A 19145-nucleotide genomic window follows, 5' to 3' on the forward strand; every position below is an offset into this window, starting at 1 on the left:
TTTAAAATTAACTCATTATTTAAAAATATGATATAGTTAAAATTAAAATTAAAATATGAAAAATATATTTTTCATTTTTGTAAAAAAGCTATTGATTACCCTGTAAGACCAGTTACTGTATCATCCATTGGTAGTACGTGAATGCGTTTTCCATATTTAACTTCTGGACATGCTTGTACAGAAACAACATCACTTAAACGTACACGCAAATTATTTCTTATAACACGGTTCATGCGAATTTTTTCATCAGGGCATGTATCGTCAGAAAGAACAATGCACACAGTTTCTTTGCGTCTTTTTCCTTTCAACAATACTGTATCTCCTCGGAAAAGTTGCAATTCATCCATTTTTGCTTGAGAAAGAGCTACTACAGAATTGTCATCTGCAATAGCTTCATCCACTAATAATCTATTTGGTTTGTCCTTCTTTCGAAGAATTGCTGTCGCCAAATCTTCACTGTTATAACACAAGGCATTTGATTAATTTCAACAAAGAGATATGAATCATTAAATAAAATATATATAATGCTGATAAATAAAAAATAATTTTAATTTATGACTAAACTATTTTAGTTTTTATCTACCAATTTAATCTATTAAAGTTAATGTCTTTATGTCATTTATATAATGCCTACATAACCACTTAAGTTGTACTATAAACATAATAATCTTAATGTCTCATTTATTTTTGTTACTAACAAGCATAACTTTCTTAACACATAATATGTTTCCTTATGATATATATTTTATTTATTACTATTTTATGATAACATATAATATATATGATATATATATATTTATATATTACATATTTAATGAATTATCATTATATATGAATAATTAAGAAATTAATTTCGATATTATAATCTATTTACATTAAACTATGTATTTTTATCATAAATATATAAATATATATGCATTATGATTAATATTGTTATACTTCAAAAATACTTTTGTACTCTATAAAATTTAATAATAATAATTTAACATGTTTTTCCCTTAATTTTAATTTTTGATAAAAAATATAGGCGTCTTCAAACTTTTGTTTTTATACATAGAATAAATAATAGACATTTTACATATACAAGATATTCGTTAAACCTATAAAAAATAATTTGTAAAATTTTTCATTTATAGTGTGAATAAGATCGTATATGATAATCATATAAAATGTAATTAAAAAATTAATGTATTTAGTTTTTAAAACTGAACATATGATGTTTACGCAGTTTTGTGTTATACTTATCTTTTGAAACTACATAGAAGTAAAATTATATAGCTTTTATTTTTACTAAGAATTCTTTATAAGATCAAAAAATATCATAGTAAGAAATAAATATCAGTATCAGCAAAATTCCTTTGTCATGTTCGGTATAGTATTCGGCCATGAACAGTCGGCACACAAAAATGATAAGCGCGATTTTTGTCATTACAGGTTGTTGCCATAAGAAAAATTGCAGTTTATACTGAATGATTAATTTTTATAGAAGAAAATTTAATAGATATCATTTATTTTCATAAGAATCTATAAAAAGACGCGTTGCGTCGACATGATGACAACGTAAAATTGGAAGCATGGATACAATTTATTTGTATACTTTATGTTTGAACATTGAAGTATTAAAATTATATCATTACAAATATTATATTATTAAAGAGTTTTTTTTTTTGTTAAAATGTCTTACCTTTTTGGTTCGCCCATTATTCTGTTGATTTCAACGCAAAAGAAAATGCACACGTAATGAGAACTTGATATCGCACACGTACAAGTCAGCTACACCTATAGCCGATCCAATGAACATTCTCATTTGAACTTTCATGGCTTGCATTGGACTCCCCTATTGTTGAATCAAAAGCTGAAGGCAAATTTACAATAGACAAATAGATTTGCCATTTTAAAATATCTTATTGGCTACGAAGTCTTTAAACTATCGTTACTTATTGTAATTTTCAGTTCTTAATTTTGATTATTTAATTAATTATATTTTACTACAGACATTCTAAGAAATTTTAATATACATCACTATTCAATTTCAGATACGCAAAATATATATTAGTATAAACAAATTATTGAGCACTGTTACTTTCGTCAATTTAATACGTAAAATTTTGTACTTTATAGCATCCTATAAATATTTTTCATTTTTTTTCTAAATTTCTGAATATATAAGTATTACTAGATATTTATTAACTCAAGATATAGTTTGAAGTACTAAATGGATTGTAATATTTGTAATAAATGTAGATATTCGTAAAAAAAGACCTCTTTCTTTTTTAAATTTACACTGTATTCATTAGATAATCTACTAGCATGTGTCTAGTTTTAAAAGTATGTTAGGCTTTAGATGGCTTACGTCACGACATTCTCAAAGTGAAAATACGATAAATATAAGTACATACTTCTTACTTGTCAAATCGGTCTATAATGGCTGGAATTAAAGGTTATTCGGCATATATATTTAATTGCATAAATACATAAGCTTTTATCATAAAATTAAAAAATATGATATTGCCGATGGAAGTTTAATGAAAAAGCTGAATTAAAAATGATACGTCTAAACATAACCTTACTACTGTTATTGTCATTGCTGTCAAATTTTTATATGTAACTAACGCATGTTTATTAATTTATTTTATAAACATATATATATACATACTATTTTATTTTTATATAATACAAGTTTACTGTATTTCATTTTACTAACTATATTTTCTTATTATAATCATTTTTAAATATTCTAAACATTTTTGTGTGGTCAGATTTATTAATTAATATTTGTTTTGTATGTTAAACATTTATGAAACAGATGTAAGTCTTTTAAATGTTTACATACAAATTTTTAGAGGTATAAAATGTATTATTTCAAATTATAAATTATATTCATAAAATGAAGAAACCAAAAAGATTCATTAGTATAAATTATATAGGTTCTTTTGTTTTTCACATTTTATGTTTATATGTATATCTTGCATGAATTATTTTATAATTAGATCATTAATCATATTATTTCAAATCATAAAATATGATATAGTTTTTCATTGGACAAATTTGACAACTATGATAACTTATAAAAGTTACATATCTTTTTTATATATAATAATTTATATAAATTTCCCTTGGTTTGTTCCATGCTAATAATGGCCTTCACTATTAAACAGCGTAAGTATTTTAAAATATAATTTATACAAAATTTTTTAAGACGATTTATAACCAAAAATCCTTTTATAGATTAGTACTTTTGGCATTTGGTGGCTCTATTGGTATGACATTTGTTATACTAGGTTGTGCTTTACCTGTATATAAGTAAGTATTACTATTAATATATAATTATTTATTTTGTATTTAATGCTATTTATATAGTGCTTTAACACTACAAATATAAATTACAATATCAAAATGTGTATTAGATTTTATAATATATTGTTTTCAGAGTATGGTGGCCACTTTTTGTCATACTATTTTACATATTAGCACCAATTCCAACTATAATTGCACGTCGTTATACAAATGATTTTGACAATAATCCTAATCCATGTTTGGAGTTAGCAGTATTCATTACTACAGGTTTCGTTGTATCATCATTTGCTCTTCCTATTGTCTTAGCTCGGTCTCCAATCGATGAACCAGTGGTATAGTCATATATGCATATTTTTTAATCTGATTATTGTACTATTGTATTATATTATTATTATATTAGATTAGATAAAACAATTCACTGATATAAGTGATGTATATTTCCATTATGCATTTTCAGATACAATGGGGCGCTTGTTACTTGACTTTATCAGGTAATATTATTATATATCTAACTCTAGTCGGACTTTTTGCAACCTTTGATCAGGATGGTGTTGGATATAACACATGTTGAAATGGTGTACTTCATTGTACTTATTTATTAATTTTACATGGTAATATTTTGATTTATAATATATTACTTTTGGTACATTTTTTACACTTCGTAACATATAATTTGAATACTTTTAGGTTTTTGCAAGATAAAAAGAAGAATGCAAATCATATATTGCACTGACTGACAGTCATGTGTTGATTCTAAGTCATTGCAACATTTATAGTATATTACTTACATGATACATACATATATATATATATATATAGATATATATATATAGATATTAATACTATAACAAAGAGTATTACAATAACCAATACTAAAGTTAATGATTTATTTTGATATTTTTATGCAGTATCCAAAATTTTAGATTTGAAAAAATAAAAATTTTTATAAATCTCTTTGGATAAAATTAAAAAACACAACTATGCTAAAACATGTAAAATTTAATATTTATATTTATTGAGTTTAAGTTCTTGAAAGCAATATTAATAAACAATTTTTTACATTACTTCATACTTCCTGTTATTTTTATTAATTAACAATTATAAATTAAGAATTTTAAAATAATCCAAGTATTATGCAATGTTTTGCAAATATTTTGTATATAATTGATACAGTAGATCTTATATAAAAATATATATAATTTTCGTAATTAATATTTAGAAAACTGCTAGAAAAAATATTATGTTAGGGGAAAATACTAATGACAATAATTACTTACTACTGTAAGTATTTACTACTGTACTAAGTATTTATTACTGTAGAGTTTAAAATGACAGAGAATGTACATATTTTATTAACATACATTGAATGCTTCAATTGACTTTATAGTAATTATTAGGTAATATATAATACATTAATTTTTAGTGTTACATATAATAAATGTCTACATCAAATTTAATTAAATTTCTTTCTGATTATTTTAACTTTTATAAAAATATTTTTAAGCATTTAAGGTATATGGAAATAAAAGATATACAACAAAATATACAATATAATACAAAGCAAAAGACAAGCATTCATGTATATATTTTACAAAAAAAAGATACTCAAATCTCCAAAAATACACTATTGTAAAACTATACTACTATGAAAAATTAAGAAATGAGTTTTTAATCATTTTGATTACATTGATAGCTAATAATCAACAAAGTAACTACTAAAAGATATAAGCATATAGTACACACGAATTTTTTATTCAAAATTTCTATTCATCCTATTTATGTAATTATTCTGAAAAATTCTTTTGTGGGATAAAAGTATGGGTACAAAATATAAAGGAACGAATGGATACAATTGAAGACAAGAAATGATACACAAAAACATTTGAAACTTCAATCAGAAATCTTTTATCTTATTATATAAAATATTATTGTTGATTATGGTAATGTATTAAAACTTCTGCATGCGATTTAATGAAATCAGGCTGTGTTTTAGTCCAAATTTCCAAACTACGGAACATGCGATCGATTTCTTCCTTTGTTGTAATAGTCGATTCTTCTTCCTCACATTTTACAACGGACTCCAATATTTTGTCAGAAACAACATTTTCTTCGAAGTCTTGGGTTTCTTCGAGGTATTCGACTTCTTCTTTGATAATAATTTGAGTATTTTGCTTACCTAAAAGTCTCCTCCAAGAATGTACAATGTCGGTCACTATTATTTCGTCCCATGTTTCACTAATTAAATCAATGCATTCTTTTATATCGTAATTGGTATAGAACTTCTTTACTTCGTTATCATGTTGACGTATTTGACGATAATGCAATTTCTCCCGAAATAATTTTTTAAAATTTGCAATTATACCCTCATCCATTATTTGAATGGTCGAAGGTGTATTAGATGGAAAAATTATTATTTTGAAATGAGAATCTTGGTGTTCTTTTTTAAGAGATATATCACATTTAAAATTTTCAACGAATAACAACACTTTCTCTATACAATGTTCCTGCTGTTGACGCTGCTTTACATTGGGTTTAAAATGATTGGCATACCAATCAGTGAAAATTGTTTCGTCAATAAAACTACTATTTTGACTTCTATATACTATAGGTAACATATGTCTACTAAGCTTTAAAGATTGTGGAATCACATATTTAGTAACAAACAATGGCGGTAATTTGTGCGTTCCCGTAGCATTGACACAAAATGCTATTATGATGTGATCTTTTTTTATTTTTTCATTTTGCGACGATTCTTCTTCATTCGACGAGACTTCTTGTGGGAGAATTCTCCACATTAAGGTTGTTTCATATATATTATATATATTTTCTCTATTGATATTTTCCTCATTTAATATTTTTGTTAATGTTTCTGTTGTCAATTGTGCTATCTCATTTGCTGTTCCTTGGCAACCGAAACCGCTTATATTGTATCTTTTTTTAAAACGCCACAGCCAACCTCGACTAGCCGTAAAAGGTGTCGAACATCCAAATTGTTCATGCAATTCCATCGCTTTGGTTTGCAGCATGCTGTCGCGAAGGATATCTCCTTTCATTTGTCGTTCTAAAATCCATTCAAGTAATCGAACATTTGTATCTTCGTGTAAAGATGCACGAGTTCTTTTCATAACCAAACGTCTTGGATTTTTTGAAATTTTTCGAAGTGATAAGATATTCCTTTTATATCGTTCTATAGTCCTTTTGTGAAGACCATACTGTGCAACAAGTTTACCAATTGTGACACCTTCTTCTAATTTCCGAATAATTTCTAAACGTGTTGCGACTGTAGTTTCTTCTTTTTGCATAGAAGTCGATGCTTTTTCAACGATTGGTTTGATTAACTCTTTATCATCTGTTTTGTGCTTATGAAACCCTTCATCTATTAATTTATCGTTAGATAATAATTTTCCTTTAAGTGGCGATGACATAATTACAAAATTGGTACCCTTTATTTATTATGAGATACGTTTTCTATCGATATAATATATGTAATCAGATTTAACAGAGATTCAAAATTATGACTCATTCATGCATAATTGTTGTACAATATATACATACATACATACATACATACATACATACATACATACATGCATGCATACATACATACATACATATATATACGTACATATATATATATATATATATATATATATATATATATATATATATATATATATATATACACGTACGTATATGATTACTTTATATATTATTTATGTGATAGATTTTGTAATATGTACATCAATTGTAACTACAAAAAGGAAGAAAATACTATTTGTGCCCAGGCAGCAGAAGCATATAATTCTGTGTCAAGGTCTTCTTTTTTAATTATATTCTGAAAGTATTATTATGTGTCAAATACTCAAAACCACGATTATAAAACTGTGTCATAAATTTGGTGGTTCAACAGTCTTAACATTCTCATTACTTGTATAAACATACTCTTTATTATTTAATGATATCACAAAATAGTTGATTCATATATAATTTCAGATTGTAAATTGTAAACTAATTTTGTATTGCGAGTAATATAAAGTAGAATTTAAATAACGTTTCACTTTATTTCACTCACTTTTATTGTTACACTGGTACTTCTAAAGCAAATTGGAGGTAGATAACAGTGAGCAATTCTTGGAATATCTACTTCTATCATTGAACTGTCTGTGACAGCTAAGGGGGCACCACTTGCTATCGATTATATGTGAATAACCGTTTATTATTAGTATGGTGGAGATATAAATTTTAATATCGAAATGTGACAATGGATTACAATAAAATTTACGTAGTAAAAAAATATGTTACATGAATTTATATGTTCTTATGATTAAAAATAGGATTATATTATAATTCTCAACATTTTAATTAAAAAAAAAAGAATATAATATAAGTGAACATATATACATATATGTATGAAAGTACGTACTTACATACATATGTATGATTTAATCATCAAAATCTAATATCTTGTTCCTGTTTAAACGGAGACTCGTGTTTATATACGTACATGTGTAAAATGAAAATGAGAGTGTATAATCCGCGACGCGATTGACGGTACTATTTTTGAGTCAATAAACGACTGTTTATTATAAATACGTATAATATTATATGAACTACAATATGCTTGTGAGGTTATGGATGCTGACGTTAATCCATGTGATTATAATGAGCTACAGTTGACTTAGTTAATTGATGCTAAACACAAATATAACAGATGAGGCAACAATGATTGATGTAAACATAACCTAGTTAGTATGGCATCCCTCAAATTTACAAAATATTTGTTTGTAGTAGTACAAACTTTTGTACAAAAACAGTACAAAAAAATGTAAGAAGGTTTAATGTTTTACATTACTTTTTTCATAAGTGTTATCTACAAATGTATCTTTTCTTAAATAGAAATGCATATTTCTATATATTGATTATTATTATATTGATTATTAGGAATATTCAGTGTACAAATTAAAAATAGTTTTAAAGCTATTTTATCTTTCATTTTGTCATGTGTAGCAAATAAAAGACAGGAAGAATATAAGCACAAGAATATTTGTATCGTATTAAAAACAAGTGTTGAAAATATTAAACATCCAGAATAAGGGACAAAAATTAATATTTTTAATATCTAAATTTGAATTATTATTGATTAGCATATACTATGTTTCAATTGATTAAATTTAATAAATATTGTTAACCTATCTATCTTTTATGCGTGAACTTTTCCCTTAAATATTTTGTAATTTTAATCTTTTAATTTTATCATGTTAAATAAATGATATCGTTGTATTTACAACTCTAAATATCTTTAAGTTTACCTTTGTTGGGGTTATTTTATATACAATAAAATTGTAGTATGCTTTTTTACTTAGACTAATTCAAATGGTATATAATTTTTTAATTTTATTTACCTATTTACTACATTTTATTTGCTTTTTGTACCCTTTCCCCTAATAAGTATAAGGGACATCCATATCATTTACAAAATGCCTTACAGTATCTTTAAACTATGTTATCAGAAAAATTAGTTTCTATTACCTTGTTCTCCAGTTGCCTTATCAACTATCCTACCTCTAATTGGTTAAGATTTTACAGGCTTCGAGTGTTTCCAGGTTCTTTATTTCCTTTTACACTCCAGTACCTCATACTAATGGTGAATCTACACTTATTTTGCTTTTGTATCACATTTTATTTATTTATTCTAAAGTAATTTTGATACTCATTATGTATATAATGGTAGATTTAATGAGTATTAATTCATTATGGTTACCATAGTTACCCTTCTATTTACAATTAAAATAACTTCTTCAAGATAGTGAACACATCTAACATATAATTGTTTAAATGAAGGTAATACATTCAAAAAACAATAATTATGTATTTTCTATTAAGATTTACATATGAGAAACAATATATAACCATAGATAAATGTCATAATTTTACTATAATTATGAATTATTTTTTTGTAATTTTACATTATCAAGACTGCAGTATATATATATATATAATTTTTATTTATATGTATGTGGTATATTTAATATTTGTGCATAATTGAAAGTATATTTAGGATAAATTCTTGTATTTACTTTATGTTCATATTCGTGATAAAGTTTCCTAAAATTAAATTTTTAAAATGAAGTGATATTAATGAAATATTAAAATGTGATAATGAAATTTAGTATGAGATTGTAAATTTGCATTTACAAATTTGCATTTGTGTCATAGACAATTAAAAACTAAGGTTACATAATTTTTTATGGGTAGAATTACACTATACATTCAATTAACTATATGAACATGTTTACATTAATAACATATCATGCAAACAATTTTGGAACATAATTTAACTTCATAATTAAATAATAATAAACTAAACATAATTTCTTTATTTCTGGATAGAAGTTTACTAACTCATCAGCAGAATATATAAAAAAATATAAAAATGTGCAAAAAGAAACATCACCACAGTTTGTAAAGCCTTTATCAAATAATATGATTAGCTTGAAAGATTTAGCAGATGGTACATGGTTGTGGAAAACAATCCAAAAAGAGCATATTAAAACAAATAAAAGATGTAAGAATAAAATATTAAAAACAGGAAAGCAAGAAAACAAAATGTTAACAGAAGAAAAGGTAACATATTGTTAATTTTTATTAATATATAAATTAAATTGCAAAAGTCTACACACAAGAATATTTTAAACATAGTAGCAAGTACACATAATTTTATTTATTATGTCAATTGTAAGGTTTGAATTTCCGTCAATTGAAATTCTGTGTATGGGGTAGAGCATCTTCGCCACAACGTGTGTTCGTGTTTCATATGAAAGTGAATCAATAATTATCCGTAATGCAGCTTTAAATTTTATTTCAGCATAGACAACTTTTTCGATATACACAATCTTCTTATTTTCTATGAATATGAAAATACTTGTTCTGAACATTAAATCACGCATGTAATATCTTTCGTTTAATCTTGTAAATCGACGATTCCTTAAATTCAAGTTTGAGATATTGACTCATCCTCTGTATAATTCCGATCTCGCACCTTCCGTCTATTACCTACATGATCTATTCAAAGTTCAAAAAGAGTTTAAGTAAACTGGAGGGTTCAAAAAGACATTAATTTTCGTGAAAATTCCATGGTATGATTATGCATTTAATGTTTAATCTACAATATTTTTTACAAGTTACCACAGTATCATTTAGGACACCAAATATAATTTTCTTCTTTAAGAGTTGTACAAGTAAATTGCGGTTATGTGTCGTTGGTAAAATTTGAGGTTTACAGTGCCAATCGAATTGTTCTGAGTTCGTGTAGAAAACTTTGCTGAGTCACAGCGACATTATCACTGATTTTTTATCTCAATAATTAGTAAAGAAAACCTTAAATTAATTTTTTGTTGTTCTTGGTTCTATGATAGGATACTTTTTTTAATAATCAACATGATTAGGCAAGGAGTTTTGAAAATACTGCATTTAATTAGTATTTAGTAATACTTAGTTAATATTATCAAATTAAATTTACAGATGTTTCAAATAACTGAAGCTGAAATCCCGAAATCATTAGAAGAGAAAATAGACGATATATTGAACGAAAGTAATAAGAAACCTGAGGAACTTATTAAGGGAAAGATTCATAGCAAACCAATATATTTTAAAAACTATTGTATGAGTGACAGCGATTTAAATTATTATGATAATACTCACCTTGAAGCAGCAAAAGAACGTATTTCTGATAGATTGCGGAAATTAGAAGAGTTGGTTTATACAATTTCTAATTACTATGTCCGTTTTCATACATAATCACAATTTTAGAAGAAAAATTTTTATTTGTAGTTTTGATGAACTAATAATGGAATTACAATTAGAAATTATTGATACTTATAAACAATTTCTTATAAAACCTTTGCGCCAGGAACATCCAATTTTAATCATACGGGCGCCTGTTCCGTGGCATCAATCTAAATTGATGGCAGGCCATTTTATGCATTATAATTTATTTATCGGAAATGAAATATTGAGAAATATTCAAAGTTTATATTTTACTAAGTAAGTATTGCAAACATAATATTTTATAATGTAATAATTTTGTATAAGACTTCGTAGATAATTGTAAAAATTAAAAGCGGTGACTATAATAAGTTTTTAATTCTATTGGAACATAGCAATCTTTGTTGGGTATTGAATATAAATGTTTACTATATTTCTAATACACTCTAATCGAAATATGTAGAAATATTTTTTATTGAAAATATATTTTATTTTAAATATTGACAAAATAATTTTCCCAAAAAATTCAGCAAATTGTTAATATAAATATATATATGTATAATCGGCAACGTAAATACATATGTGTCGAATATTTTTTACCACATTATGATATTTACAGTGTTATCATAATCTGTATGTCTCATTTAAACGATGTTACTCATTAATAGTAAAAGTGACACCCGTTCGACCTCATTTATCCATTTCTTCACTTTTCACTGCGACAAATTATTTAAAATTAATTTGATGGAGAATCAAACAAATCATGCACTATCGTAGTTAAGTTGAACAATTTTAAAAAATATTAAATTATTCCTTTAACTTCAACGAGTATCTAAATATGTATTATTGTTCGTGTAACTTTTTTCGATTTGAGCAGCCTAATTTTCTTACATTTAATTAAATTTTATTAAATCGTTATAAGGAGTGACAAACAAAAGAAGTATGTTATTAGTTAATCTATGGTCAACAAAAAAATTCTTGTCGAAATATAGGATGCAATACGTAACTGACGCCACGGTTTTCAAGATAATAACTTGACAAAATAACTTTTGATAATAACTTGACAAAAAAATGTTTTTAGTAAAAGTTAATTAGCTTTCAATCGACTATAAATGTCAATGTAAGTAATTTTCATAAGATTATTTTTTTTAACAAAAACTCAAGGTCATATTGATTTTTGTTGTTATTTCGAAAAATCATTTCAAGGTCATATTACGGTGGGTAGATGAATTCGTCATGCCATCAGGTACAACAGTATGAAATCAAAATATGTAGTATCATTTAAAAAAATCAAGATAATCATACGTGCGTTTGAAAAGGATTTAATCTGTTGAAAATTTCTAAAGGATTTATTTTTGAAGCTGTATGCTTCAAGCTTAAAAATCAATGTGTATGAAAATGATTTATTTTTTCAGATATTATGACGTAACGATCGTTAAGCTTGAAGATTTAGGAACTATCCCCATTTCAGCAAATGAAATACAGCCTAAAATGAATTTATTATGTAACAAAGCTGTGGATCAACTTGTTAAGTATTGGCTGGCTGACGTTGCTGAATTTTTTTTAGAGAAGAAATACGCTTGGTCTCGTTTTATTGAGAAACATTATGATGCATCTATATCACTGATTGAAAAATATTTTAGAAGTGTAAATACTCTTTTATCTTTACAATTGCGAATGATGGTGATGAAAACGTTGAATAATATTAGAGATTTTTTTATGGAATACAGTAAAGGAAATTATTTTAAGGGTGATTTTGAGGATCTAATGTTTTACAAGTAAGTGATTTATTAATATAATAATATATTCATATTAGTTTTGATAATTTGTATACATAATGATCATTAAAGTTACATTTTAGAACTCCCTTTATAACAATAACAGTAGAGCCAGAACTTGGTACAATTAAATTAAATTGTAAACCGAGTATTTTAGAAGTACGTGCAATTATTTCAGAATGTTTTGATAAAGTTATTGAAGTTGGGACAGTGATTCCAAAAATTGAAACGATTTTATTTCCTGAATTGAAGAAGCAGGAGTTCTTATTCTCTGTATCACGATATGAAGAATCGGTAAAGGAAATGTTGTAATTTTTGATCTTTTTAATATTAAACATTTTAATCTTTATATAATTTTGTGTTTCATGTTTTTACTTTATATCCTTATTTCTTAAAATCTAGTTTTATACATATTGCTCTGTTTTATTAATTAATTTTGTATGTAATTGTTTTTAAGCCTGTCTATACAATTAATTCTATTTCAAATTTAATATCTGAAAGGTATTCATGCAAAAATAAATGAAATGATTTTTAAATCGAATAAGTAAGTAGAACTATTATTTATGGAATAATTAAATAGATATTACATATATCAAGTTGAAAGAAATTCACTCGGAAAATGTCTTAATATTAATTAATGCTAAAATTCTCTCGCGGAAAAGTGGCTATATTCCATATGCTTTAATCAAGTAATTGAATCATAACATTTATGCACAGTATTTTTCTTACATATTATACTACGTTATATGTACTTAAAGCAAGAATAGAAAAAAGAAAAATTAGACTAAGTGATAGCCCAAAAACCAGTCAGATATACCGCGAGATTAAGTGATAGCTCACTCAACATTTCTCTTTATTTCTAAATATACAGTATTTCCTGTTTAAGTGGCAGCGCTCAAATGTCTGAAAAAATATGAATGATACGAAAAAATGTTTTACACAAAAACATATATTTTATAGTATCGAGGGAGACATACTATACTGTTATCTATTTGATCTCGCGATGATCTTGAAATATTCTGTAAAGGTGACATTAAAATTTTTAAATCGATACTTTCATTTTTTAGTACATATCCTTGTAGTTGATATTCAGACGTTTTCAAAACACTACGAGCTTGTAGCGTTCTTTCGCACTATCCGCCACATATAAACTTTTGTATTCGGTAGAGCAATACGTTTTTATTCAAAACTTTTTCTTGACCCATTTAAAAAAGGAAACGATAAAAATATAATACGACGTTACCTAGGAATCTGCAGGGTGACAAGAAACTGTTTGTCGTGGCTTTTGGAGGTGATGCTGTATCTTCGGATCCGTGGAGAAATTGAATTGGAAAAATTGATCTTGGGCACGATTTTCACAATCAAATTTTTAGTACTCATCACGAGGAACAAAAGTTTCAAAGGAACTATATCTAGGAACTGGGTCGCAAATAACCCTCTCTGTTAGAAAAAAATATTTGAAGTTTCATTAATCCTTAAACTGATTTTATTCGTATGTTAAAGTCAGATGTAACACAAAATAACAGATCTGTTCCAATTCGAAGGGATAACACTTCTTAATGTCATAACATATACTTAAGTAATTAGGTAGGCACCTCGATAACAGCTCATAAGGAATTTAATACGCACAAACGTTTCAAGTGGGCTATCATTATCTCCCGTTCTGTATATTTTAACTGGTGTATTACTTGAGGCGACGTATAATCTCTATAAGAATTGAATTTTACGAAGAATTTTATTGCATTTCAAAATAATAAACTACTCGCTATTTCATGGTAGCTTTTGATATCGTATGATTAATTTCATATTTTACAAGCTCTATTCTCATTAGTTTTATCATTGTAACATGAAATAAATATTGTAGGTTTTAAGCATAATCACTGATGTACTAAATGTTGTCAGTGCTCATACGATGGGTCCACAAATTTATTTGAAATGTTACGAAGATTTTTTGTACATAATCGATGGCCAAGCTAAACGAAATTTAGACAACTTTTTTAAGATTGAACCCATGCCATATCTACATGAATTTGAACAAAAAATAAAAAGTTACGACCAACTTAGAGAAGAAATTTCAGTGTTTCGTAACAAGGTAAACGTATAAATGATAAATATTTCGCAATAATGTATCAATTTTATCTATATTTTTAATTTTAGATTCCTCTGAACTTGGTAGAAATTGATTGCACCATTTTAAATAACACTTTAAGGCAAATCCTTTATGATCTTCGCACAATTATTTGTAATTTCTTTGCAAATGAGTTACGATCCAATAATCGAGATTTGTGCTCTAATTTTGATACAATAGCAGAAAATATTTCAAAAATGCCTGAAAAGACTCAAGATGTTGTTGAGTTGTACAATTACTTGTGCGAGAGTCGAGATTCGACCATGTTTAATTTGAAAAGAAAATTATTGCGTTCTGTAGAATTGATTTTATTCCTTTTTAATTATCAAGCACCAACGGATGATGACATTCACTTAAATACTCGCACCATCACATGGCCGAAAGAAATGGAAACCGTAATGGATCTAGCAAACACAAGATTAAATATGAGAAAAGAATATCTTGAGGAAGTATTGCGTATAAGAAGGGATAATTTTGAACAAAAAATACATAACATGAAATTGGCAATCGACCAATTTAAGAAGAAGGATCCACCTGTACTGACTATGGAGGAGATGGAAGATGCGGTATTGGAAATTGAACATCTTTCTAAAGGGATGGAAGAAATTAGGATAGAAGTTGAAGAGATCAATGAAGAAGAAGGACTTTTAGACATGGAATTGAGTCCATACTTATTAGTTCCCACGATGTCAACGGTTGTCAATGCACTCGATACTCTATGGCATACGGTATTAGATTTTCATAAGAATTATGATAGATGGTTCAATGGTCCATTTTCTGATCTCGATGCCGAAGAAATTAAAGATGAGACTGATAATATCTGGCGCACATTATATAGGCTGGCTCGTATTCTTGCCGACATTCCGGGTGCGCGAAAAATTACTGAAATGATTCGTGGAAAAGTAGAGAAGTTCAAACAATACATCCCACTTTTACAAATTATTTGTACTCCTGGATTACAGGACCGACATTGGAAGCAAATTAGCAAAGTAGTAAATGTGGATATAGTACCAACGCCCACAAGTAGTCTCTTTGACATGGTAGAACTGGGATTATTGGTTCATATAAGTAGACTTGAAGAAATATCGTCTGCTGCTATCAAAGAACACGCGCTCCAACAAAATTTACGAAGGATGAAGGAAGAATGGACAGATGTTAGGTTTCAATTCATACTATATCGTGAAACTGGTGTTCACATATTATCCGCTGTAGATGATATTCATCAATTATTGGACGATCATATTTTGAAAGCTCAAACGATGAGAAGTTCTCCCTTTATAAAAGCTTTCGAAGAGGAGATGCAGGCGTGGGAAAATAAATTACTGCAAATGCAGGATATCATTGATCAGTGGTTAATGTGTCAAGCAACTTGGATGTATCTGGAACCGATATTTAGCAGCGAAGATATAATGCGTCAAATGCCGACAGAAGCGAAGCATTTTAGAAGGATGGATAAAATTTGGCGTAAGATCATGGCATACGCTGTCGAACATAGTCGTGTACTTGATGCTACAGGTATGCTAAATATATTGCAAGAATTAACGTTATGTAACTCATTATTGGAAGAAATACAGAAAGGTTTAAACGAATATCTAGAGAAGAAACGTTTGTTCTTCCCAAGGTTTTTCTTTCTGTCAAATGACGAACTCTTAGAAATACTCTCTGAAACTAAGGATCCACAGAGAGTACAGCCCCACTTGAAGAAGTGTTTTGAAGGTATTAGTAAATTGCGATTTACTAAAGATGAAGAAATTATTGGAATGTTATCGGATGAAGAAGAGTATGTTCCATTAAGTGGAAAGATTTATCCAGCGGATGCAAAAGGCATGGTTGAGAAATGGTTGTGTCAAGTAGAAGAACTTATGAGAGCTTCCCTTCGAGACATTGCCGAGGAAAGTATTATCGCATATTTCGATACTGTTAGAGAAGAATGGATATTTTCTTGGCCTGGTCAAATTGTTATTTGTTGCAGTCAAATACATTGGACTAGCGAAGTTTGCGAATCATTCGAAGATCATTCTACGAGAGATTATTTACAGACATGTAATCATCAAATAGAAAAAACGGTCACTTTAGTGAGAGGTAGATTGGAACCGGGCGCGAGAATAACAATAAATGCTTTGATTGTGATAGATGTTCATGCTCGAGATGTAGTACGACTGCTCATTGACAAACAAGTGACTAACATTATGGATTTTGATTGGATATCACAACTGAGATATTATTGGTTGGACAATAGTATTTTGGTCACAATAATTACGACCTCTGTAGCATATGCTTTCGAGTATCTTGGGAATACTCCAAGACTTGTAATAACACCATTAACTGATCGATGCTACAGAACTTTAATGAGTGCATTAAAATTAAATCTTGGTGGTTCACCCGAAGGCCCCGCAGGAACTGGTAAAACAGAAACAGCAAAAGATCTTGCAAAAGCTGTCGCTAAACAATGCGTCGTTTTCAATTGTTCGGATGGACTTGATTTTCAAGCAATGGGTAAATTTTTTAAAGGGCTTGCACAATCTGGAGCATGGGCCTGTTTTGATGAATTTAACAGAATAGATCTAGAAGTTCTCTCGGTGATTGCTCAGCAAATTTTAACCATTCAGATGGCTATAAGTTTACAATTGGAGAAATTTATGTTTGAGGGTACAGAGATTAAATTAAATCCCACTTACTATGTTATCATAACAATGAATCCTGGTTATGCTGGACGTCAAGAACTTCCTGATAATTTAAAAGTTCTTTTCCGTACAGTAGCAATGATGGTACCAGATTACGCTATGATAGGAGAAATTACTTTATATTCTTTCGGTTTCATAGACGCCAAGAATCTTGCAGAGAAGATAGTTCATACGTATAAATTATGTTCTGAACAATTAAGTTCACAAAATCATTATGATTATGGCATGCGAGCTGTAAAAACCGTGCTTACTGCTGCTGGAAATTTGAAGTTGAAATATCCCATGCAAAATGAATCTGTTTTGATTCTTCAAGCGATCATTGACGTCAATCTTCCGAAATTTTTGGCTCAAGATATTCCTCTATTTAATGGGATATACACAGATCTTTTCCCTGATACCAGTTTACCAGAACCTTATCGCGAGGAATTAATAGAATTAGTTAGAAATGTTTTGAAGAAACGAAATCTTCAAGCCACGCCTTGGTACATGGAAAAAATAATCCAAATTTACGAGATGTTGTTGGTACGTCATGGTTTGATGATCGTAGGTCGTACATTAAGCGGAAAAACCCAAGCGTATCAGGTTTTGGCCGAAGCTTTGGGCGAGTTAGCTGGTAAAAGACGCGCTACTATGAGAGAATTTTCAACGATTTATAAGATTATTAATCCAAAAGCTATTACTTTGGATCAGTTATATGGTAGTTTTGATCCAGTATCGCACGAATGGAGCGATGGTGTCTTGGCAAACATTTTCAGGGAATTTGCACAAGCTATATCGCCCGAACGGAAGTGGATAGTTTTCGATGGACCTGTTGATGCTATATGGATTGAAAGTATGAATACGGTGCTTGATGATAATAAGAAACTCTGCCTGATGTCTGGAGAAATTATACAAATGTCACATAAAATGAATATGATGTTTGAACCAGCTGATTTGGAACATGCTTCACCAGCTACTGTCAGTAGATGTGGCATGATTTATATGGAGCCATCTCAACTTGGTTGGAATGCATTATTTGACTCATACAAAACATACCTTAAAAATAAGTTACTTATCGAACAATATGAGTTAATTATTGAATTGATCGAATGGTTGACAGAGCCAATTCTGTATTTTGTACAGTATTATTGCAAAACATTTGTGGAAGCGTCAGATCTTCATATGTTCTTAGTAAGTAGAAATATATTTCTAATATATTTACATTAATTGTATGGTAGATGCGTTCTTAACCTCTTCTCAGATAATAGATATACATACAGAATTGTAACATTATATATATGTAATATATTTGTCGGAGATGAAAGGACATCGAAGCCTCCCCCTGGAACTTCGGGATAATCCCCTAACATTGTAATCTAGAGTCTACTATAGCTGTAATTAAACAATCGTAGTTATTCAATCCGATTGTAATTGTTCGAAATTAGTGATAGTGAGCTTTGGCTCGAGGCGACAGTCTGTCGCCCAACGTAGCCGCGGTCAACGGGACGGGCGCTT

The 19145-nt window shown here is 28.1% G+C and overlaps 4 protein-coding genes across 9 annotated transcripts in view; 2 read left to right on the top strand and 2 right to left on the bottom strand.

Annotated features, from left to right (window-relative positions):
- Window positions 1-19145, bottom strand: part of LOC126864087 (transitional endoplasmic reticulum ATPase TER94) — a 63640-nt gene that overhangs the window by 5456 nt on the left and 39039 nt on the right. The window contains exons 2-3 of one of the 2 annotated variants that reach the window (XM_050615020.1): window positions 1685-1745; window positions 100-456 (exon numbers count right to left, since the gene is read on the bottom strand). In XM_050615020.1, coding sequence (XP_050470977.1) covers window positions 100-456; window positions 1685-1701 — 374 coding nt within the window. In that variant the 5' untranslated portion in view covers window positions 1702-1745. Of the gene's footprint in view, window positions 1-99; window positions 457-1684; window positions 1848-19145 lie in introns of those variants that run through there. The other variant, XM_050615019.1, reaches the window with a different exon arrangement.
- On the top strand, window positions 2325-4361 carry LOC126864095 (leptin receptor overlapping transcript-like 1). The gene is made up of 5 exons (XM_050615044.1): window positions 2325-3159; window positions 3229-3303; window positions 3431-3629; window positions 3755-3908; window positions 3985-4361. Exons 2-4 carry the CDS (start codon window positions 3263-3265, stop codon window positions 3866-3868), a joined length of 354 nt encoding a protein of 117 aa, XP_050471001.1. The 5' UTR covers window positions 2325-3159; window positions 3229-3262; the 3' UTR covers window positions 3869-3908; window positions 3985-4361.
- On the bottom strand, window positions 5223-6722 carry LOC126863563 (tigger transposable element-derived protein 2-like). The gene has a single exon (XM_050613828.1). It carries the CDS (start codon window positions 6720-6722, stop codon window positions 5223-5225), a length of 1500 nt encoding a protein of 499 aa, XP_050469785.1.
- The window catches only part of LOC126864086 (dynein axonemal heavy chain 3), a 29189-nt gene continuing 16994 nt past the window's right edge, over window positions 6951-19145 (top strand). The window contains exons 1-8 of one of the 5 annotated variants that reach the window (XM_050615013.1): window positions 6951-9138; window positions 9688-9921; window positions 10819-11048; window positions 11128-11340; window positions 12477-12839; window positions 12923-13133; window positions 14704-14931; window positions 14997-18821. In XM_050615013.1, the coding sequence (XP_050470970.1) occupies window positions 9133-9138; window positions 9688-9921; window positions 10819-11048; window positions 11128-11340; window positions 12477-12839; window positions 12923-13133; window positions 14704-14931; window positions 14997-18821 (5310 nt within the window). In that variant the 5' untranslated portion in view covers window positions 6951-9132. Of the gene's footprint in view, window positions 9139-9687; window positions 9922-9946; window positions 10434-10818; window positions 11049-11106; window positions 11341-12476; window positions 12840-12922; window positions 13134-14703; window positions 14932-14996; window positions 18822-19145 lie in introns of those variants that run through there. The other 4 variants (XM_050615014.1, XM_050615016.1, XM_050615017.1 and 1 more) reach the window with 4 other exon arrangements.

This window comes from Bombus huntii, chromosome 3 (assembly GCF_024542735.1).
Source record: "Bombus huntii isolate Logan2020A chromosome 3, iyBomHunt1.1, whole genome shotgun sequence".
NCBI lineage: Eukaryota > Metazoa > Arthropoda > Insecta > Hymenoptera > Apidae > Bombus > Bombus huntii.

What these genes read in the sequence shown, in the direction of transcription:
- LOC126863563 (XM_050613828.1), bottom strand. Translation starts at nt 6,722, where the DNA reads ATGTCATCGCCACTTAAAGGAAAATTATTATCTAACGATAAATTAATA.
- LOC126864095 (XM_050615044.1), top strand. Translation starts at nt 3,263, where the DNA reads ATGACATTTGTTATACTAGGTTGTGCTTTACCTGTATATAA. An exon ending in TGTGCTTTACCTGTATATAA is followed by an intron (nt 3,304 to 3,430) that starts GTAAGTATTACT and finishes TATTGTTTTCAG; the next exon opens with AGTATGGTGGCCACTTTTTG. An exon ending in CTCCAATCGATGAACCAGTG is followed by an intron (nt 3,630 to 3,754) that starts GTATAGTCATAT and finishes ATGCATTTTCAG; the next exon opens with ATACAATGGGGCGCTTGTTA.